A 24151-nucleotide genomic window follows, 5' to 3' on the forward strand; every position below is an offset into this window, starting at 1 on the left:
CAGAAGTGACCCCTACATTATTTGTGATTGTTCAAAGTGAAAGGCACAATATTTCAGAGCAGGAATTAGGTAATGAAACTGATTCTTTTGGTCACTTGCATCTTACTGTAGTCAAATCATTTGGCCCAACATGGAAGTAGCATTAGAAGTGACAAGCAAAAAACAATTATTAGGGAATGAAACATTCCTCTTTTTTCTATCAAATCTCCTGCTTTTCTTCTTGTGCAAGAATGTAAAAGATAATATAGCATTTTGGTTGTTATGAGAACAGCAAAGTCTGCCATCTGTAAGTGGGAGGTCTTCAGTTAGCAGTGTGGGTGGAGAATAATAGATATGCTGGTTCCTTTGGGTCCTTGACTCTGGCTCAATGGGCAGGTGTATGTGTATCTTATGTGCTGAGGATTATGTCTCAACCACTTTTCAACTGCAGTGGAGCATTTATTCCCCACATGTCTCTTCGTGTTTCTCAATCACCAAAGACATACTGTATCACTGATCGGATCGATCAGAAAACACACCAGGTTTTGTTATAGTGTAAAATTTGACATTTGATATTTTATGAGCTCACGGGGAAGACCACCTTATTATTTAAATCATCTTCTCATATTTCAAGATGAATAGTTTTATGACAAAGAGTATTTTTCCTCCAATTTGATTGATTTATGTGGTTCGACTTCCCATCGCAGAATACTATTGGACCATTGAGTAACTCCAAGATCACTGACAACTGGATTTTACTGTTTTCATCGCTGTACAAGACTAACTTTCTGTATAAAATCAGCCTTTCATCTCCTTGTGATAAATACACAAAAAAAGACAGAATTTATTACCTTTAACTGCACAGTTGAGTAGGAAATAACAACAGTCAAGCCTTGAAGATCAGTTTCTTCTCTTCCCCGGGCGGCATAGAGAACTACACGAGACAGATTAGAAAAATACGCTGTGACTTCAGCCCAGTTATTTTCTTGCATCATTAATTTCTCTAATGTCCTTTTCAGATCCAATCTCTCATCAAACATTAAGAGATCAAACCCTTCTTCACCTTGATGCCATTCAGAATTGGTGTTTCAACCCTCACATATCATTAATTTCCGGACTCACTAATTATCTCCTGCCAGGGTTTATATGAGAAAATCCAGTATTCGCTGCAGAAACTAAGCATGCATTTTACAATAATGACATGCATTCCCTTCAGGATGTCATGAAAAGGCAGAAGGGTTGTTTCTTACTTATACACAAAAAGTACACATCTGTAGTTTGAAGCACTTAGAGTTAATATGATTGTACAAATGCGTTTATGGGACTCACACAAAAAAGTATTTTGCTGTTTTCTCTACTGTGTGCAGTCACTAAGACAGCAGCTTGATAAAAGGGGTCAGTTTGTGGTTGGGCTGGTCTTTAAGTAGCGTTCGGATTCAGAAGTTCAGGTTTCTCCAGTTGAGTGCCTCTGAAGTAAATCCTTTCTCAGCCATGTTAAAATGTAATGAAGCAGTGTCGGCATGCTCACCCATTGAACCCACTTCAAAGAGGTGATGTACTAAATCTTTGTTCGTGGAAGATCCTTCAATTGTAATGTGGATTAATTATTGTGCACTATGTGGTGAAAAGAAATGTTTGAAACAATAAAAGTCTGATTGTATATGTGTCTTATCAGAGTGCAGATTTGATGGTTTACACCACCACGTCACTCCAGCACAACTGGATTCAGGAGATAAAAATAATTCAAATATGCAGGGGCATTTTTGTCTTTCATTCACTGTTTGAGTTATCACAATCACCCTCAGCCAAAGCACAATGTCCACCGTGTTCCTTCTATTTCTTGAGCATTTTTCTTTACGCGTGTTGCTCCGTGAAATCCGGTCTGCCACAATAGGGTAGCAATCAACTCCAGGGGGGCCTCCCAGAGGGTGAAGTCTTGACCCCAACTCCGTATCCAACTTTGCCAAAGCCATGGTAGATTATGCCAAACCCCAGTGGGTGTATAGGAGCATGAATACGTTCCGACTTGTTAAATACCAACTCTCTTGGCCACGTCTCCCTTGGTACACCACTCTTGTGTTTGCTTGCCTTCTGGGTATCTTCTTGCCTTCCTTAACAAAAAAGAACATTTCTTTTAATTTCAGATGGCAGCTTTCTCTTGGCCTGTCAAGTTAGCTTGTGAGCTCAGCAGAGATATTCCTGTTTGGGAAAACAAAGCTCAGAAATGCCTGCCTTGGCTCCCAAGACTGTTATTGCTATGGCAGAATTCGAACGTAACAGCTGGCAAGAATATTTTGGAAAGCAGTATGGTAGGCTCACGAAATATGTGCTTTGAGTGTGCTATATGTACTTTTTAATGAAGAACTTTAAGTAAGATAGCAGGTGTTTTCCATTTGCTTCTGGTTGGTATTTCAGTCTGTTGGCATATTTCTCTCTCTCTCACTTTCTGTCTGTGGAACTAATGTTGACTTAACCGGTCTTTAGTATCGCCGGCTGGTTCAGAACGCAGGGCTCCATCTACAGTCTCGGGGATAAAAGATGGATTATTGTGGAATCTCAGACATCTTGGGTAGAGGTGACTGCACTACAGCACCATGCCAGTGCCCATAGACCTCAGTTAAATATGAAAGTAATGCCAAAAGAGGAAATGAGCAGTAATGTTTAATGTGTTTTCATCACTTTAGTTTCTTTTGGTTGTTTTTGTCTTGGTTGTTTTATTTGGATGCGTCTAAAGTTTTCTGACTATGATATGACAGTTTAGGGAAAAATTTGAATATACTGTATAGTACACATTGTAATGTTTTGATTTAGTGTGGTTTCTATTTGTGGTTTCTAATGGAAACCCATAAGCAAAAAACATGTATGAAACATCACAAAATATACATTTACAGCCTTTATTAATAATAAAAAAAACACGTGCTCTTATTAATTGAATAACCTGTAAATTAAACTGATTAATTGTTTAACACTAACTGTATTCTCGTTAGGTTCGCATTTAGTTGTCAGACTTATAAAGCAAATCATGGAAGTGACATAAATAGTGCTGAGATTGCAAAACAAATGGAAAGTGTTTGAATTGGAATTGGGCACTTTTTGAGTAGAAGACCAGAATACATAGTTAAAAGAGAAATGCATGTGACTGTATGTCCTTCCAAGCTCACTCAACTATCAATCTGTGTAATGCGCATGTTTCCTTTGCATTCTATCTGTTAGGAAGTGAAGCCAGTCCAATTTATTGTACATTTGGTGTGACCAATTGCAGATTACACTATGATATACTTGCCTTTAAGGTTTTTGCAGCAGATAATGAAGGTGACATATCTGGAGGTCACAGCTGCACCAGTTATTGTATTTTCAAAGGATTCAATGTGCTGAGTGAACTTTTGGAGTATGAAATAACACAGCCCTTATATTTTGTAGATTCTCAAGGCCAACTAAATACAGTAAACCATAAATCTGCACAATATTTATTCATGAGTTGGCCTCGAGAAATCTATTTTCAGTAATGGCTTTACCTGTTATGTTGTCCCTATGTAAATGAGACCATGGCTCTGAGGCCACCCATTCACAGCAATCTCCATATCATTTGGTATCTTGGGAACCTAAAGGCTGTTATTGTGGGCGTTGGTCAAACAGATGAAGGGGATAGACACTGATTGACAGTTAAGGACAGAGTAGATGTTAAGACATGGCCACACATGTATTTATGGAAAAAACAAAAAAAACAAACAGAAAAACAAAAAAAACCCAAAACCAAAATAAAACTAAAATTTTATTTGATCATTTGCCATCAAATTTTGTTGTTGAGTCTAGAGTGGAGAGTCATAATCCAATTACCTGTTGGGATATTTGGTATAAATTAGTGCCTAATAGAATCGACTGTCATTGTTTCAAAAGCAATGAGACATTATTCATTTATCTGACACTGTAAAATGATAATCATTGATGATTAATTATAAAACAATAGCGCAGGTCAGATTTGGGTTAGAGGTTAGAACACATCAAGTCTTACGTGTTTTTGTTTGGAGGGGTAATAACACACAAGATGCACAAGCCGCATGCTTCGCTGACACATGAATCATAGTGGCACTTTCACCCATGTCATTGCGTGTTATGTATGAAGCACCAAAACAGTGGAGAAACTCTACTGGCAGAAACATCTGCAGAAATAGACCAGAAGATTTCTGTTTCTCCAATATCAGGTGAGAGGATAGTTAAAAAAAAAAAATGTGGTTAGGCCTCTAAATGTTGGTAAATGTTGAAGGATTGTTGTTGAAAAAAATGTCGCTGTGTTGTGCAAGACATAGATGTTCTTTCATAAAGAACTGTGAGTATCAAAAATTCTGCAAATCCATTTGTTAACATTTGTGCCAAGTGTAATATGTAACAGGAAATAAATGCTCAGTCTACCTGCAGAATTTGAGGCAAGAAACAAAACTGTAGTCTTTAGAAGCTACCCTTTTTCTACTCAAATGTATTAACTTGATCGTTAAGCTGATTTGTTGGTGGGGTGCACATATGAGTTTAATTTAACATATTTTGGAGCTGAGCTAGACAGCAGCACAGGAGTCAACAACAAATGAAGTTCCAAAGCATGTTATTATTTCAGTGTATGTGCTCGGTTTATTTATTATTTTTTGCGACGTACTCTCGGTCTCATTATGTGTTGAATCATTCAAGCTGCAACTATGTACCCCGCCTGGTATCAACACTATTGTCAGTCCACAATAGCTTTTTGTAAAGCGAAAGCAGCAGTGATTTAATTTCCAGAGAATCTACTTTTGCATCAGAAAAGCTTTTGCTAATTTCAAGTCATTACTTATTCAGTTCCTTTTAGTGCAGCATTTTATATTTAATGCATTGTTTTCCTTCAAATACATAAAAAAAAAAGCCCATTACTTTGTGTAGGTGGTAAGAGTGAGAGGTAGAGAGGGGGTGGGGGGGGTGGTTGTGTGTTTAAATCTGTTTATACACCGCTATTTTTGAGATTGTCTCCTGTGTTTAGACAGAAGGCACCCATCGGAGAAAAAAAAAATTACATTTTCAGGACGAGACAATGTTCTTTAAGGTCGAACGAAGGTGGTGATTTTTTGCTGAGGTTAGAGTTCGTAACAGTCACGGCTGAGTTTAGAGAAAGTTTGAAGAAAATGAATGCAAGTCAGTGCATTGGTTTTTGAGAAGCATGAAATTGCGCATTTGTACACATGCTGCACACAATCTCTGAATATAATTCCTCTCTGTCCTCAAAGCACGAATACATAACCTTTATTACATACATGGATGACAGGCGTTTGAAAGGCAGTGAAGCTGGGGTATTTTTAAGCATGTTGGAGTTTTAGTGTTTGAAGGTCAGCAGCCTGATGCAGTAACCCGTTGATGTGTGAAGATTAATGAGAACATTGTTGCACTTTTGTCTCGCTATATAGTGATTCAAGTTAGAATTCACAGTGTTTATTTTAGTCCTTGACATGTCCTCCACAGCTTTGACTCATCTTCTTCATGTGGTCATGTTTCATAAAAATCCATATTTTATACTATGAGTTTCTGTCCATCCATCCATCCATCCATCCATCCATCCATCTTCTATCTCGCTTCTCCTGTTCCAGATTGCGGATTGGTGCCAGTGTACTGTGGGCGACTTTCTGAAAACGTGTTTAAAGGAGCTAACATATTACCCAATGCTGCAGAGATAAAGCCCAAACAGGTTTTGTACACTCTGTATCTCTACAAAGTGATGTTTTGCCCTCAGCATGTTTTTGTTTTTTGTTGTGTTTTTCCCTCATGGCGGTAATGCCTACTTAATGTCTCTGGTGTGTTTTGGGCCAAATTATGTATTCTGGTGCATAGCTGATTGAGATACAATTCTTAAATAATGCATAGATGGGTTATGCCTGTTTTAATTTAAAGCATTGGGGTTCAGTTTGAATTGGTAATAATTGTGCTCTTCTACTGGCAGTCATCAGTTTCAAAGTTGAGAAAAATCGATTAAGGGGTAAACATATTTTTTATGATGTTTACCACCAGCTGGTTATCCTTCACATCATACTTTCGAGTCCTAATCACAATCATTGAGCTTGCAAGCTGATAGGTGAGCACAAAATACATTTATGGCTTGTTTACCTGGTAAATCCTTGAGACCTGATGAAAATCCACTTGTGACTGAGGTGGTTTGTCCGGATTTGCTATCGTTAATTAAACAGTATTGCACCTATGTGATGCAGGATCATTATGCACTCCGCAGTGCAGTACAGCTGCCCACAATAGCAGCTGACCCCCTTATAGAGTAAGAATTCTGAAAGTAAGAATGAAAGTTAGCAAAATGGAAGAAAAGCTCAGAGAGCGACAGGCACCCTGAACTGGGTCATCAAAGGCAGTTACCTCAATTCATCTCTAATAATATCCCCTAGCCCTGGGCTCAGGTTTGCCGGAGTTGCCTGCATGATGGCTCAGGCGGCTTGATGAATGAGTGTGCCGGGCACCACTACAGCCTCCCAGAGTGCACTGCAAGGCTCAGAGATTGCCACCGAGGACAGCCACGGTCAGCAAATCAATTCACAGCTCTCCAGAGAAGCAGTGAGCGCTCGCAAACTCATCTGCCTTTAGCACTGACAATTCTCTTGTCGCCACATTTTCTCCGTCACTGGTGGGATGTTCTCCTGTCTTGTTTTGAGCGAGATTGCTGTGACTGAAGTGACTTCACCTATGCGAAATCTGAACTGCAGCCTATTCTGCAGAGCAGGATATGGGAATGTCAGTGGAGATTTAATTAACACCTGAAGGCAGTGTAAGCCTTTGCGCTATGTGCTGATAAAAGCCGGTTTGCATCCCATTGGAATTTCCGAGCATTTTTTTCTGTGTCTATTAATAGTTTTGAGTACGTGCTGGGACAGACAGATCAGAGATTTTTGAGAGGAACTTTGATTACAACATCAGAGGAGCACCTATCTCACCCAGGGAAAAGGCTGCTCCAGACCAAGTGGGCTTTTGGCTCACAGGCAGAAAATAGCTCTTAATTTCACATAATTGTGCTGTCCGAGGGAATACTTTGACCAGTCTGAATGCAGAATGAAATACTCAGCCATATCCAAACTGTGCAGAATCCCACTGACTCATGCAATGGGAATAGTATAATGCAACAATAACGTGAGTGTCCAACTTTGTTATTACCTCCACCAGAGGTTTATTCATCAGCAGGATTACAATAGACTCTGAGCTTGCGTTCCATGTACCTTAGCAGAAAACAAGGTCCTATTTGAACAAGGGGAGGGAGTCCACCACCCCTCTCTGGCTGATGCATACCATCCCTTGTTGAAATATTTTCATTGCAACAGGCAATATACTCTGTTTTCCTCACTCAGTGATTAAAGCTTTTTTTTCTGAGTGAAAACATGGCAGCAAACTTATATATCCAGAGGGAAGCTCAAGCTATTGACCTTAACATTGCATGCAGGAAGCACTTAGTCTGATGTGAAGCAGCAAATTTATCCAGCCAGATTTCCCAAGGAATCTCATATAATTCATCAAAGGATTTACAGAGGTGTCTTAGTTAGAGTCACACCAGTTAGACCTATTCATCATCTTTTCGAGCTCAAATTTGTCTTCACTACATTTTCTTTCCATTCACTCCCCAAAAAAGTGTTATGTTTTTTGTTAAATAATATTACATATACATTACATTTTCAGGCAAACAACAAACACGGCAACAACACAATAACTCACATACAGCATTATATATCTGCGTTTAACTTCAAATCTTTCTTGATAATAAGTAGATAAGGTATTAGCTCAAAATAAATAAATCCTAGTAGAAACAGATAAGGGAGTTGCAGCCAAAAACAGATTATGCTGACTCTGGGAATCCCTGTAAGAGCGTTGATGTTATTGTGGGTCCGACATGTTGTGAAGAAAGATCCCAGACTCTGCAGAATACATCAAACCTTGAGTGAGACATACAAATAATATGTTCACTTGGAATGCAGTCCCCAGTATATTGTGCCATGACTTTATAGTTGGAGCAGCTGCATCAATCCAAAAGGATAAGATATTTTTCCTATGAGCAAATGTTAGGATATTGTAAAGCCTCTTGGGATTTTTGGTGGTAATACCATTATCTGTGAGACCAAGTAAGAGACACTTAGGATCCCCCCCCAAAAAGGGTTTCAATAAAATACTGTAGAGTAAGACAATTTACAATATCACAGAGATGCTGCATATTGAAACATTCACCTCTAGCTAGTATGATAACCAAGTCAACAACCAAACTGGATGTTGAACTGACTCAGTTGTATCTGGATTATATCGAGCATGCTCCACTGGGATAGTAATCATAGAACCCGATTAATATGGGTAAACATAACAGCCCCCATTGTCTCCACACACGCCATTAAAATATTCACCCCCTCAGTTTCTGTTACCACAAAGTATATAAAAGATTCATGTTATTATTTGGAGGTAAGAGTGAGAAAAGAGACAATTATATAAATGTGATGACTCCACATTGAAGTGTATTGGTAGTCATCATCTGGCCACTTTGACATCGTTGTAATCATTGTATCACTGAAAGTGTTTTTTCATTTCAAAAAGACAAACATAGTGGTTACAAGTAGTGTTCGCATCAGATACAAATTTGTTGTTTTTCATCTGAGATCTCACTTTCACTTAATATGAAAACAGACAAAGCAGAAATAATCATGGTACGCTGATATATTCTCCAAGTTGAAAAGCATATGAAGTATTCATCTATTCAAAGCATCTTGCGCCACACACAGAGGAAATAACCTTTGCTGAAGATATTTATGAGTTGGGGGGGAAAAAAAAGTATTTGCATTGTAATTAGCACTAATGATCTTTTTAGCATGATGATTGTATGAGTGTGTGTTGTGGTGCTTATACCAAAGGGAACTGCAAAGGAGTTGCTGCTGAAATAGCATCATTGATATTTTTCCGTTGCAGTGAGTGATATTACCTCCCTCATGTTCGCCTACCAGGAACTGGGAATAGCCATTAGTATAACTATTCACCAGAAACTGTGTGAATAATCTTGGCAATTTCCAAAACAGTTCCCCCCCCCCGTGCATTTGCTTCAATGGCAGGCCGGCTCTGCTGGCATGAAAGATGCTTCTGCAGTTTTATTTGCAGTGGGAACCTGGTCATCTCTGACGCCTCATCTGTTTTCTGAGCAAAACTCAGGGAAATAGAAAACTTAATGAGAATTTAACCCCAAACAGTAGGTTTGAAATAAATATTTCATGAGCGTCAGATATATTAAGGGGAATGTTGATTAATTCAACATTTAAATGCATATTTTTAAACATATTCCATCCACTGATACATGCACGCGTTGTGTGTTTGAGTTATCACTTGAATTTAAACATGAGGGCCTATTAAGTTTTCCGCACTCATCCTGGTGGAAGTGAAACACCATTTTAAATAATTTTCAAATAAATGGAAAAGAAAAAACATCTATTTCGGTACTGCCATTGTTAAAGTGCAGTTGAAACTCATCAAATACATGTGCTACAGCAGAAAACAGGGACATCATCATGGTCATTCACTGGTGGATATGTGGTGGGACACTCTTTTGTTTTTCATTGTGAAATCTGGCTGCGGCAGCCTGAGGGGTGAATGCTATATTCACTTTGGAATGGATGAGGAAGATCTCCCATGACATCACTGAGAAAATTGTGAGACATACTCAACAAGTGCTTCTATTTTCCTGGCAATTAAATGCCCACATATAAGAGAGTGTTGATTACAGATGTATGATGCACTTTATTTAGAATTTGGACAGATTTCAGCCAGTTTCGCATCATCTGCAAGTCAGGACTGGAACTGCCTTTTGAACAGAAATTGCAGAATGTTGTATTTTTTTATAACAAATGAAAAAAAAACATATTCAAACAAACAAGCAGATGCTTTTAGAGGTGACAGCAATATTGGCAAGAGCAAATAAATAAATAAAAATAGATGAGGGATTTTTTTTAATGGAGTGACAAAGTAATTTAGGGGTTGGAGTGGACAAATGGGTTCGGGTGATTTCCATTTTTTTTTCAAGTATTTTGGAAGCATAAAAAAGTTTAATCTACCACTGAAATTGTGTGGCCTGACATTCAGACTTTTTTTTAAGCGACTTACTTATTTTTTTGCTTTGTTGTATTTGTTTATTTGTGTTTTTATTTGATTACTATTATATTTTGTTTGGCTGTTGTTCCCACATGTCCAAAATAAACCTTTCAAATCCAAATCAAATTGAAAAACATCTATACTGCATATTTACACATGTTAAATATGAAGTTTTACAAAGATCAAAATATATTTATTTTTTTTATATATAATGACCTTCCGGTGAACTTACTGATATTTTGTTAGTCTAATTTTGCACTATAATTTATGTTTGCTGTTTGTTATGTTCGCCCTCAATCCATCTGGTTACTGGTGGTGGTGGAGGTGGGCGGGGGGGGGGGGGGGGGGGGGGGGCTCAGGGAGGAGATACTAAAGAAGAGCAATAAATGTTTCAGTAATCGTCAAATTTAGTCAATAAAGTCATCCTGAAAATGCTGTTGGAACATTACTTGTGGCAAGCTTTATTTCAAAGTGTTCTTGGCAATTTATTTGAAGATGTACATCTTCTTAAACCCAGTGCACCTTTCAGGGAGCCATCTAATTGTCAAAGCTTTCTTTGCCGTATATAAGCACATGCCATCTTCACAGCCACATTCACTTTAAACCATTAGAAATGTCAGTGGAGCAAGCAGATGGTATTATACCACATTGACACTGTGACTCTGTTCCTCACCTATTCTTATTTGCAATGATGCCAGTTTAAATGCCGTTTCTTGCCTAACAGGGAATTACAACTGCTAAATCAAGCATCACAAATGAAGGTTCACTGCGCTTGTCAGAACTAGATGGAAATTATTCATGCAAGATGAATCTTTTCCCTTCAAGATGAGAGAGTATGTCATCGGCACTGGATGATGTGTCTTCTCTAATGGATACAAGCAGTTCTCTGCTGTGGAAATGACTCCACTGAGCTTTTTACGATATTTTCTTTCTGTGACATGACAGATTTCAGTTTGTGCAATAAGCATTTTTTAAAAATTTTAATTTTTTTTATGGTGTGTCACACAGCAGCGGCCAGCCAGCCAATTAGGTTTTCTATTCGCCTGTAAGGCCATGGGTAGGGTTAAGCCAATCTACCCTGTCAATGAAATTTGTATGGTTGTGAGGTGCATTCTTTGAAATAACTTTGGGGATGCTTAGGAAATTGTTCGGTAATTATGTTTTTCATGGAACCTTTCACATATCTATATCCATTGTCATATAACTGAAATGTTTTCGTTATACTGTGGAACTTGACTACAACATTTGAACTATTGATTTCCATTATACCTACCATTCTTCCATTTATTACCTCCAACCTTCCTTCTGAAATGAAACATTTGGCCTTTCATTTCCAATTTCTCTGCAACATTTTTTTTCATCATTTTTTTCAGGGTATAATGTTAAGGTTTGGACAACTCACGGGCACAAATGAGTTTAAAATAAGTCATTGTAGTGCTACTTGAGGTCAGTTTTCTTTTATGACTCTTGATAAAGGAGTGACTTTCAGAAGGAAGTCTTTTCTATTACTTAAAAAAATATATGATATTTCTCACGGTGCACTTTGGTATAATAATTCAATATTGAGAAAGAGAAAGGAGTGACAACCTTGCAGAACAAACCCTCAGACTTTGCATTTCAGAGTCTTCCGTAGAGTCTGAAATGCAATAAGACCAATGACTCACACTTGGGATTTTGCTGCAATTGTTCCAGGTGGTCACAGTCTGGTCTTTGTTGGCAGTGCACACAAACATGCTCAAAGCACATGATACACATAGGAGGCTAAATATGTGGATTATGTGGATGCATGCACTGAATTCGCTCAACCTGTTGAAAGGAATGCATAAAACATTTCAAGACAAGCGCTGCAGAATGTTAAATGAATGCAGATTAGTTCAACTTTCTGTCTCATAAACCCTGCTCGGAATATCAGAGACATATTAAAGCACACTCTTAGGGTAAAAAGGACTAAACATTAACAATTATGAGGGAGCTATTTATTTCACATTTGTGTTGGAGCTAATGCAATCTTGAGACACAAACTCGGAACGTACTTGGCTTATAACACATGCATGCTCACAGAGACTTCTGGGTGTATGGTCATTTTGCCATTAGAAAACCACTTAATGCATGACCAGGCATCTAATTACATAAGCCTGCCAATAAAAAACTGGATCAATATGCACAGAAACATACACACATTGTTTTTTTTTTTTTTTGATTGAGCCTTTTGCTGTAATTAGTATTTTATAACATCTAATCCTTTGTAAAGCAAACAAACAAAAATAGGTAACTCGCTTGGTTACTTCTTTGGATGCCTGCACACGTTTACCTTTAAAATGTTACAATGATGACATTTACTAATGTTCCATTTACTATCAATACTGTTAAAGAATGACTCAATGCAGTATTATAAATCCTGAGGAATTTGATTAGAGTACCCAAGTAACTTTTGCACATCTTGATTGTACAGTATTTTTTGGAATTATATTCATATACTATACTGAACTTCTCCTCCACATTGTCCTCACTGGATCATAAAGAATAAACCATTTATGTCTGAGAAGCACAAGGGTTCCCACTGGGCTTGCAGAACAACCTCTCTGCACAGCAGTCTGAGTAATGGACCAAAAGGACAAAACTTGGGGGGTTGCTAAGGTTTTCCGTGCCAATCGGAGAACCATGCACGACTCGGGTATCACCTCGCTGCAGCGGTATCTAAAGACTATACCCTCAGCTTGCTGTAAGCCAATTTCATGGCTGATCTCCTCAGTGTGAGGGAGCACGACAGGTCAATTCCACCCCAGCAGGATAGACTTGGCCTGGTGGGTTCAGAAGACTCTGACAATGGGCTCATTTCCAGCTCTTAGTGTGGCTATTTCAAAGGCTCACAAGCACAATCTTGTAGGATTATAAATGCACATTAATACATAAATATAAATCAGTGTCTTGATAGTTTGTCTCTAGCAAATATTCCTGGCATTATTTATTGTCTGAGTTGATCAAATGAGGTGGTAAGTATTTATTTACACATCCACATGTTAATATGGTGCTGTGATCCAAATGAATGTGCAGTGACAAACTGAAGTAAAGGATTCTACCTCAGGTTGGTTTGTGCAACTGAGCATGAACAGCGATGCGTCACTTATAAAGTATTGCCCTCGTTCTTGATCTGTGCCGAGAGCTGCAGAGGAATTATGCAGTTTGAACGTTTGTGTTGCTACTAACTTTTCAGATGAAAAAGATTAGATACAGCCCATAGGAAATGGACACCAATATTTCATTCTAGGCTTTCCTCACTTTTGCCTCTTATTTGCATCTCAAGCTTTGCAGGGATAACACGGGGAGAGATTCAGGCAAAGGTGCAAATGGGCAGGAAAGGTGTTTTCATGAGAAATGAGCAACTTTTCTTTTAGAACCATGTAAAGGAACTTGAATTTGTCATCATGAAAGTAAAAAAAGACATGCTCAGCTTGAACAATTTTAAAAGGGCTTTTATTGGCTTGATGCACTTGCTGCACTGTATAACGCTACTGTCCAAATAATAATAAGTTCAGTTATTACAGCAGCCATTACAGGGTTGTTTTGCCTTAATGTGGGTTTTTGTCCAATTTTTTTCTTTGGATTTACAACTACACATTTGATAGGAATTGGATTTTTTTTTTTATTGGTGTTATTCACAGACCAGCTAACCTTTCAATATCTATTCTGCTCCTTCTGACAGGTTTTGGCAGGCAAACTTCCAATAACTCCTACACTGTTTATGAAATCTGCAAAATTCAAAAAAAATTCATGATGCCAGAAAAGTAGAGCTTTGTGCTAATATACCTGACATCTCAGAGGCTCCCGTGACTTTAGCCGTACGACCATCCAGACAAGTTCACCAGTGTATCATACATTTGTAACATGAACAATCAAATCACACTGTGATATTGAATAACTGCCAGATATTGAACATTGACGTTATCTTGGAAAAGAATCAACAACCAATTTACATATATATATATATATATATATATATATATATATATATATATATATATATATATATATATATATATATATATATATATATATATATAAATTCCCCTCTCGCCCTCCGCAGGTGGTCACCTGTTTTTCTATTCCAAGCTCGGGTCCTCTACCAGAGGCCTGGGAGCTTGAGTGTCCTGCGCAGTATCTTTGCTGTTCCAAGTACTGCACTTTTCTGGACTGAGATGTCCGAGGTTGTTCCAGGGATCTGCTGTAGCCACTCCTCCAGTTTGGGGGTTACTGCCCCGAGTGCTCCGATTACCACGGGCACTACTATCACCTTCACCTTCCAAGCCCTCTCCAGCTCCTCTCTGAGCCCTTGGTATTTCTCAAGTTTCTCATGTTCCTTCTTTCTGATGCTACCATCACTTGGTATTGCTACATCCACCACGACGGCCTTCCTCTGCCCTTTATCAACCACCACAATGTCTGGTTGGTTCGCCATTACCATCCTGTCTGTCTGTATCTGGAAGTCCCACAGGATCTTCGCTCGGTCATACTCCACCACCTTTGGGGGTGTCTCCCACTGTGACCTTGGGGTTTCCAGACCATACTACGCACAGATGTTTTGGTACACTATGCCAGCCACTTGGTTATTGAGTTCCATGTATGCTCTCCCAGCCAGCATCTTGCGCCCTGCAGTTATGTGCTGGATTGTCTCAGGTGCCTCTTTGCACAGTCTACACCTTGGGTCTTGTCTGGTGTGGTAGATCTGGGCTTCTATCGCTCTGGTGCTCAGAGCCTGCTCCTGTGCTGTTCTGTAGGCCAGCCCTCTCTAGCCATTGGTAGGACTTCTTGAGATCAGCCACTTCAGTTAAGTTCCGGTGGAACATCCCATGTAGGGGCTTGTCCTCCCATGATGGTCCCTCTTCCAGCACCTCCTCATCTCGCCATTGTCTGAGACTTTCGTTGAGTATGTCATCCGTTGGAGCCCTGTCCTTGATGTACGTATGGAGCTTGGATGTTTCATCCTGGATAGTGGCTCTCACGTTCACTAGTCCTCGGCCTCCTTCCTTACGGCTAGCATACAGTCTCAAGGTGCTGGATTTAGGATGGAACCCACCATGCATGGTGAGGAGCTTTCGTGTTTTAACATCTGTGGTCTGTATCTCTTCCTTTGGCCACCTTATTATACCCACAGGGTACCTGATCACTGGCAGGGCGTAGCTGTTTATTGCCCTATATATATATATATGCAATCCGTTTACAAAATTCTCAGAGGAAACAAAACATGTCTATATGGGAAATCTTGCCGATGTCGTATTCAGTTCTACTCTATTATATATATATATATATAAAATTGGAAACCTAAATATCAATGTTATAAGGAGGTTAAATTAAAAAAAGTTAAACTTTTGTTTACAAATCTATTTCATACAAACTGATGAGTTTTAAGACCATCAATTCATTTCAAGTCTTTTTGCTGTCCGCTCTCTCTCTCTCTTTCTGTCCTCACTCCACTTGATTAATCCGCTGTAGAGCATGTATCAGGCAGACAGAATACGTTGAAGAATAAAAGAAACTGAGCTGCACAGACTGGGCATTTTTGGTTCAATTAGAAATCAAAGGAAATCCTTGTTGGCTTCAGAGAAAAATTCACTGTTTGTAAAACGAAATCAAAAATTGTGTTTTAATAATAAGAATACACACATTTTATTTGTAAAGCACTTTTGGAAAGAAATCTCAAAATGCTACAAGTGAGAATAAGGACATAAAAACATACTGATAAAAATGAAAGATAAAATCAGATAAAAGTAGGCATCAAAGTTCGAGTGATGGATTAGGAAATTAAAGCCTATCAAATACAAATAAAAATGAAAGATAAAATTGGATAAAGGGAAGAATCAACAAAGTTGGTAAAACACATTAAATAGAATTGTTAAAGGTCATAGGTCTTTGCAAATAGATACGTTTTAGCCCTTTTTTTTAAGCTGAATATGTCAATCATGGGACTGTTTCTATGAATTAAAAACAAGAAAATCGTTACGGTCCGTGTGTGGTTAGGTGGACTCAATAGATGCCAGACACTGCCGTGGAACGAAAAACTCCTTTATTTAAACAAACCAAAACCAAAAGTCAATGTTAATATTAATATTTTGCCAAAGTAAGTCCAATTTACTTGTACAAGCCAATCGGCTTCGTTCCCGCCTTGCACCACTGAATATGTGTGATAGATAAATAGACAGATAGATAGACAGATAGATAGACAGATAGACAGATAGACAGATAGACAGATAGACGGATAGACGGATAGACGGATAGACGGATAGACGGATAGACGGATAGACGGATAGACGGATAGACGGATAGATGGATAGATGGATAGATGGATGGATGGATGGATGGATGGATGGATGGATGGATGGATGGATGGATGGATGGATGGATGGATGGATGGATGGATGGATGGATGGATGGATGGATGGATGGATGGATGGATGGATGGATGGATGGATGGATGGATAGATAGATAGATAGATAGATAGATAGATAGATAGATAGATAGATAGATAGATAGATAGATAGATAGACAGACAGATAAATAAATAAACAATCTGTCCATTTGACCAATGTAACAATGATACAGTGCATAAGGGGCGCAGCTATACAGCGGGGAGTGTCTGCACAATACTACTGATTAAAACAGATTGCATTCATTTTGAATAGTTTTGATGGGAATTGTGAGAGTTAAGCTGATTGAAATGTAGATGAAGGTCAAAACCTTTAGTCACAGCATTTGTTCGAGCTTCTCCCTAAAGTCAGAACTGTTGTGCTAATTATCTTGTGTTCACGGGAAACACCATCATGGTCCGACAGAGACGAAACATGAAGAGGGAGAAAGATGAAATGCAATGCACGGGATTTATTCATTTATTCACTGAACTTTGTGGTGATGGAGGCATCACAGTTCCTGGAAGCCTATTTTTAATGTAAAAAAAAAAAAAAAAATCAGACACTGAGCGCATTATTTCAAGCAGCACAAGAACTGATGAGACTCGACTCAGGGTCATGCAATTTAATTACCGGAGACAAATCCATAAATTGGCAAATCGGTTTGAAAAAAAAAAAAAAAAAAACAGTGAAAAAGGGAACCTTGCAAGGCGGGATGGTTGAGAAGCTGCAGTGTTTGGATTTCTAATGGCTTTCTGTACCACCGCTTAAAAATTGAAAGGACACTTCTCAAGTCTACTCTAATAAGTTCCTGAGAGGTTGTCCTTTAGCTGCCATCCTGCAGAATTTAAGAAAATCACAGATGAGCTTTTTGCCAATATTAATTTAGCAGAGGGAAATGACTGGCTGTCTGAGCATGAACTATTATGGTGTTTGGCAGAGGAAGCAAGGGACAAGTTATATGACTAATGGGGTTCAATTTTATCCCTGCCATTAGTGGAAATAAACAGGAGAGGCTCCGCTCTCATGTAATCTTTGAAATTCTGTCGCTTTCCATCTGCCTTTGACATAGGCAGGAGGAAACAAGAGGGGAAAAAAAACTTGCCAATGAGAGGATAGTAAATTGTGGGGTTAAGCAAACCAATTAACAGCAACCCAGCAACTGCTTGAGTTACTGTTGTGTAAATAAAAAAGAAATCGTGGCTGGTGGTTTTGTGTGAAACAAAAGTATAACGAGTGTATTCATACAAATTCACTATATTATTGTTTCTGAACATATGAAAACAGCAACATAAAAGAAACATATCAAAACAGCTTAACAGAACTGAAATCAAATTAGCCAGGGGATAAACAACAAAAATCACAACATCAGTTCTATTATAGAGTACAAGCAGGCTGTTGAAAGAAGATAGCCCATCTCCTTTTGTTAATGGAGAGCAGAAGAGACACGCTGTTGTTGGCCGTTGCTTCAGAAATGATAATGGGGGCCCTGGATTGAAAACAGAGGGAAGATAAGGCATAGGCATGCCCAGTTATATTTAGTAATTGAGAAATGATTTGAGGACCTTGGGATTTTGTACCAAAGTAATGATCTGTATATCATTATGCTCATAAATCTCTGTGCTACCAGCCATTAAACCCAACAGCAAAGTTGTGTGAAGCAGTAAAAATCATTTTATTCTGGCATCCTAATGCATGGAAATGCTCATCTCTAATGGATGGACTCAGAGCAGAAGGTTGTTCACTCTTTCAAGTTGGAAAATCTCAAGTAATGCATGAGCAAGTGTGCAAGAGAAGAGGAACAGCTGCATTTCATGACAGATTTGAATGGGTTTGACAGTGTTTCCTGCTTCGTTTTTTATGTGTATTCAACGATGACAAGGCTCAGATTTAGCTGTGTAAATATCACCTTTCTCATGTTTGTAATGGTTTATTCCAAAGTCATTTATTCAAGATTGGCAATTTTCTTCTAAATTACAGCTACAAGAGTGAAGGTTTTATGATCATATGTAGCCTCTTTAAAGTCAAATATCTTGAATTAACAGCAATACATTTTTTAGCTCAGTTTACTTTTTTATTACTTAGTTCTTGTTGCTGCATATGATTATTTCTGTAATTCTTTTCTTAGACATTCTTTTCATTTTTGGTTACATCAGCCCTGAGCTGCCATCATCTCAACTTTTGTTTTAATTGTCAATACCATTAAAGTCAAAGCAGCAAACTTTTTTCTGGACTGTTATTTTTCAAAATCTTGAATCTTTGTTGCAATACAGAAAAAAACCAACATTTATGGGAATTCAATCCTGTATATAAAAAAAAGAACTTTTTCGAGACCAACTTAGCCTCTTTGAAATTGGGGTTGTGCTTGCTCATTAGATCTGTTTCTTTCATCCTTTGTGCGTGCCTGTGTTTGAGCGTGTATTGAACAAGACGGAAAATAGAGAAGTCAGTTAAGAGTATAGTGCAGAAAAGAGAGTCCAGTACCAGTGGCACCTCTCAGCAGCAATGATGCAGTCAGCAGGAGACTGTAGGGGCAATAATGAGGATGTGATCCAATATTTCCCATCATGACAGGCTAATTACCAGAAAGCCACCCCTTGTTAGCTCAGAAGACATTTTGATGGAAAGGAGAAGTGTCATGATTAATTGCAGATATGTCAATATCATGTCCACAAGCTGTTCAAGCAGCCTCAGCCATATCTGCCCCAGCCACCGGGACTAATATAGTCTCATCAATTTAAGCAAAAAAGTATATACATGTAGTGTGATCTACATAAGTAAACTCAAGCAACATTTCTCAAAGATTGGTAAGAGATTGACTTAAAGATCAATAGTTACTCTGTTTACTGAACAAAGCAAAAAGTATTCTTTTTCTTCACTTTCTCATTGGGAATTTGGGTGCACACATTCCTCTCCCAAACCACTTTAGACTGCTAAATACACACTCAGTCATCAAAACTAAATGTGTCAAAGTATATTGTATTATTTAATTTACCCGAAGATACTGTGTTGTCATCACATATAAATGACTCGCAATCACGTTGTTTGCAGACATTATACGCATGTAATCATTCTGTAGGCCAGGACACTTAGGGACTTTTTTCACTATTTGAAATCATTTTTTGACCCTGAACCTGAACTGACAGCTTGACTTTTTCAGTTTTGTGCTTGTCAGATGCTGTTACTTTAACTTTGAAAGTGTCTCACCATATGATTTAAGTGTTTACTCAATAAGGAAACGCTTCCTGTGTCAGGTTGTCAAATCATGCAAAGATTAAAAGTATATCATTCACGAATTCGGTCTGAAATAGGATTACCCTGCTTGGCTAATCAGGATTTGGTGCAATCATATTGAACAACAAAAGATGCTGACATTTTGGTTAAGAGAGTAAAAACAATTATTAGACAATGGAAGGGCCAGAGGAAGCAGCAGTATTCTTGTCATTTAAGCACATTTCTGCACATATTTACATACATTGTTCAATCAGAAGTAATGACCTTTCATCTAATTTGCATTCATTAAAGACGTGTTCTCTGGAAATCAGGAGTGTTATGAATTGGAAGATGGACAATATGTTTACTATTATCTGACTGACAAGATTAAGCATCTCCATGGCAGATTCTGCTCAGTATTGTAGCTTACACATACTAACAGATTTGTTCTTCAGAGTAAATGTATGGCTAATCTAATTACATTTTTCCCCAAAAAGTGTGAAGACAATAGATGGGTCAGAACAAAAGAGAGGCCTTAACATTACTTATTTCAATCCTATACAACAAAAATACTAAATTGTGAAGGTTACGCTGGTTATCTCCATTTGTGATTTTCAAGTAATTAAGTGTTTTTACAGATCACCATTTGTAATGTATACATCTTAAGGACAATCTTTGTTTTGTTCTTGTATTTACATGCCAGAAAAGTTGCAAAACTAACTTGGTCAGTCATAAACCTTAAACTATTAGCATCAGTGGGAAATTCTAAACAATACTGTTTGTGACTTGTGTAAACATCATTTGTCATTTCAGTACTGGTAATGGATATGCCAGTACTATTAAAGGCCATTAAGGACATTAATATCCTGAATATGTAAAAGTACTGCAATGTAGATGTTTTGAGAATTTCATTGAAATCCATGACCTGCAATTTCTTCCGAGCATTTCCCTATTTCTTTTCTGTCTATCTTGCTGCTTTTAACTCCTTTGACCACACATATATCTTGACCTCCTGATAATAAAGAGTGGAAATGGAAAAAAGTATTCCACCGATCCTTTTCAATCATTCACTTGTGAAGCACAGTCATCGGAGAATGAAGGGTCGATTAATTCAGTGGGCTGACATTTAATTTTTCTGTCTTTTCATCTGTCTCTTTCCTGTAGGGCGATGAGGTCCTGACAGTCATCAAAATGAAAGCGCAGTGGCCAGCCTGGCAGCCACTTAACGTGTAAGTGAAATATTTTAAGTACCTTAATACCTCCTGCACATCCAACATTGACTGCAGGTTTTATCAGGAAATTACTACACTTCAGTTAATTCTCACAATCGCATAATGGGCGATCTTTCCTCTACTTGACTTCACGTGGAATGAATTAACATTGTTTTCACTGTTTCATGCCTACTGGGTGACCAGTGAGTATGTTTTCACACAAACTGATGCCAGTTTCAGTTCATCGTGTGCGTCAAATTTTCACCAGAGTAAATCAGCTCCTCCTGAGCAGACTGGTGCCAAGGAGGAGCAATATTAGTCACATGGAGATTTCTGAAGGTGAAAAACAGTGCAAAGCAAGTTTATTTATAGAGCAGCGTTCAGAAGCAAGGCAATTCACAGTGCTGAATGAAGAATTACAAGAAATACATTAAAGCAAAACAATTTAGGCGATTAATCCTAACCGATTAAGATTATGAAATACATCAGAACAAAGTGATCAAAAAGATAAGAAATTAAGTAAAGGCTTTATCAAGACAAAGGTAATGAAATAAGTTGAATCTATTGTTTAATGGAAAGCCTGAGCAAAGCGTGACATTTCAGTCTTGATTTACAAGAAGTGAGCGTGTCAGCAGGAAGTTTGTTGCACAGTTTGAAGAGTGCAGGAACTAAAAGCTGCTTCACCTTTGCTTCTTCTGACTCTGAAACACTTATTAAATCTTAGGGGTCTTGTGTGTTTCATATTCTACAAGTCAATCTGAGATGTGATTAAGCCCGAGACCATTCAAAGCTTCATCGACAAGAAGTAAGATTTTGGCTTCGATAATATGCCACACATGCAGCCGGTGCAGAGATCGTAGCTCAGGTGTAATGTGCTCCACACTCTTTGAGTTGGTGAGGACTCTCATAGCAACATTTTGGATGAGCTGCAGCTTATTATAATTACACCCAGATTTCTGGCTTGGTTTATTGTCTTGAGTGACATGGAGTCAAGATGAGCACTGACTTTTAACCTTTCCTCTCTGGGTCCAAAAACAATTGTCTCCATTATTTCTGGGTTACGTTGTAAAAAGTTCTGACACATCCACTTGACACAATTGTATATTTGCATGAACGGTTACTGTTTTGTTTTTTAACACCCTGAGCAATAATAAGAGCCAGACACGAAGAACAAATGGCATTATGTCTTGGGTCATTTTCAAAATATACCATGTTGAAGGATCATATTTCACTTCATCCATTGAAAACATGTCTGGAGGCAATGCAGTGTAAAAGAAAAACAAAGTAAATGTTTAGGTGTCAGTCATATAAAAAATAATGTCACAGTCTGTAAATGAACAGCAACTGATGGAAATAAAATATTGTTAAGGTCTCTTTAAGAAAATAGATTCCGATCAGCAGTAATCAGTGTAGACAAAGTGCCCAAATGTAAGGAGATAGATAGATAGATAGATAGATAGATAGATAGATAGATAGATAGATAGATAGATAGATAGATCGATAGATGCTGTACAGTACATTAGAAAAAAAGCTTATCGCTAAATAGGCTTCAGACGCCCACTTCAAACTGGTTCGTTGAAACATTACAGTGAATTCAAAGGCTGACACACAATAGCTTACCAGGGTACAAAAACAAAAGCCTTCCACAAAAAGGACTGGGTCCTTTCCAAGATCTACTTTTAAGACAGTACAAATCTAATTTCAACAAAATCAGAGCTGAACATATTATATTATAGCTTTGGATTTGGAAAGTCCCCTTCCAGGACTGTCCGAAACCAAAGGCTTTTACTGTAGTTACAGAGCTGTTAATTTTGCTCACCTTCACAAACTAAAACAAAACAATTAAAGCAAACATTCTCAGTTGTGTCCATAGACAATACTTTAGTGTTTCTCTTAACTTAGAATGGGATCAATATGCATCAGGACTGACTGGGTATGAAGCAATAAAGTAAAAAGGTGCTCCGTATTTTTACAAGTTCTAAATCTTTTAAAGGAAATTCATTCCATTAAAGATGTCACAGTTTATCTCACACACATTTCTGACTTAATGTGAAGGTAGAAACAGGACTGAATTTAAGATTGATAACATCTGCAGCCCAGAGTCTCTCTGCTACTCTCTCCTCTGTCGGCTCCTTTAACTTCTTGTTTCTGAGTATTGTTCCGTAAATTCCTTAAATCGGTATGTAATACTCTGACCTTTAATAATTCTTGGGTAACAGTGTAGTGTTTGTGGTGGCTCAGTTATACACAAGCAGTTCCACTATGACAATCCCATGTGATTGCATTTGATGTGATTTGAATTTGAGGACATAAGAAATCAGTCATTTATATTGAAACTGATTAAACTGTAGAAGTTAGACACTATTTCACTATTTGGCATGTTCTTTTGTAGATATGTCAGCTGTGATGGATTATCTTTTTCAAGTTCTCTGCGAGCTGATCTTTAGAAAATATTAAAATAACTGAAAAGCAGCGTGTGCCTGCGGGGCAGGAAATCAATCTTACAGCATTGTGGGTTTCTGTACCAAAGCCCACAAAGTTTGAAGTTTCTGAGGCTAAGTTATCATTTCCAAAGTTGGACCCAGTGCTTGCTGATATGTGGAAACCCAAATGAAAGAAGCCCTAGAAGTAACAGCTACACAGGCTCACAATGTGCACATTAATTCACTCCTACATTAATAAATAGGACCCATTTAATTTATTTCTCATGAAAGAAACAAGAACCCTTTTTTTTGACTCTGCTTGTGTAGCAGAATTCCAGCTGCACAAAGGCTTGTGTTGTGTTGTCTCTACAACCACAGGGCCTCAGTGAGGGCTCTGAGATTAGTCTCCAAAGGGAAGAACACAGCAGGAACAGAGGCCATGATATCCATGAGGGCTAATTAGCTTACTTGGTGCTGCTCATGCAGCCAAATAATTGTTTCACACAGTGATTGTGTACAGTACATGCAAGTATGTCGGATCAATTACAGTAGTTTGAAGCACAGAGAGGAAATTATTTTTTTTTAATCACTAACTTTGTCCATGTCATGGATGTATTAATCTAAAATAATAATTTTTTACTCAATTAAAAAAATGCATCATGTTGATGTCACTGTATGTTAAAACTAAATATGTTTTGTTATCCACAACATAGACCTTTTTTTTTTCTATTTAAAAGTGCCATAAAGAAACATAACCACAACAAAACATATTTATAGCATGAAGCAAAGCAAAGCAGCTTA

General features: G+C 38.0%; 1 protein-coding gene across 1 annotated transcript in view; it reads left to right on the top strand.

Annotated features, from left to right (window-relative positions):
* The window catches only part of spon1a (spondin 1a), a gene marked incomplete at its 5' end in the record, with an annotated part of 70771 nt that overhangs the window by 25774 nt on the left and 20846 nt on the right, over window positions 1-24151 (top strand). Inside the window, one exon of the mRNA XM_080500331.1 lies at window positions 20881-20945. Within this exon, the coding sequence (XP_080356457.1) occupies window positions 20881-20945 (65 nt within the window). The remainder of the gene's footprint in view (window positions 1-20880; window positions 20946-24151) is intronic.

This window comes from Blennius ocellaris (genome assembly GCF_963422515.1).
Source record: "Blennius ocellaris genome assembly, chromosome: 1".
Lineage (NCBI taxonomy): Eukaryota > Metazoa > Chordata > Actinopteri > Blenniiformes > Blenniidae > Blennius > Blennius ocellaris.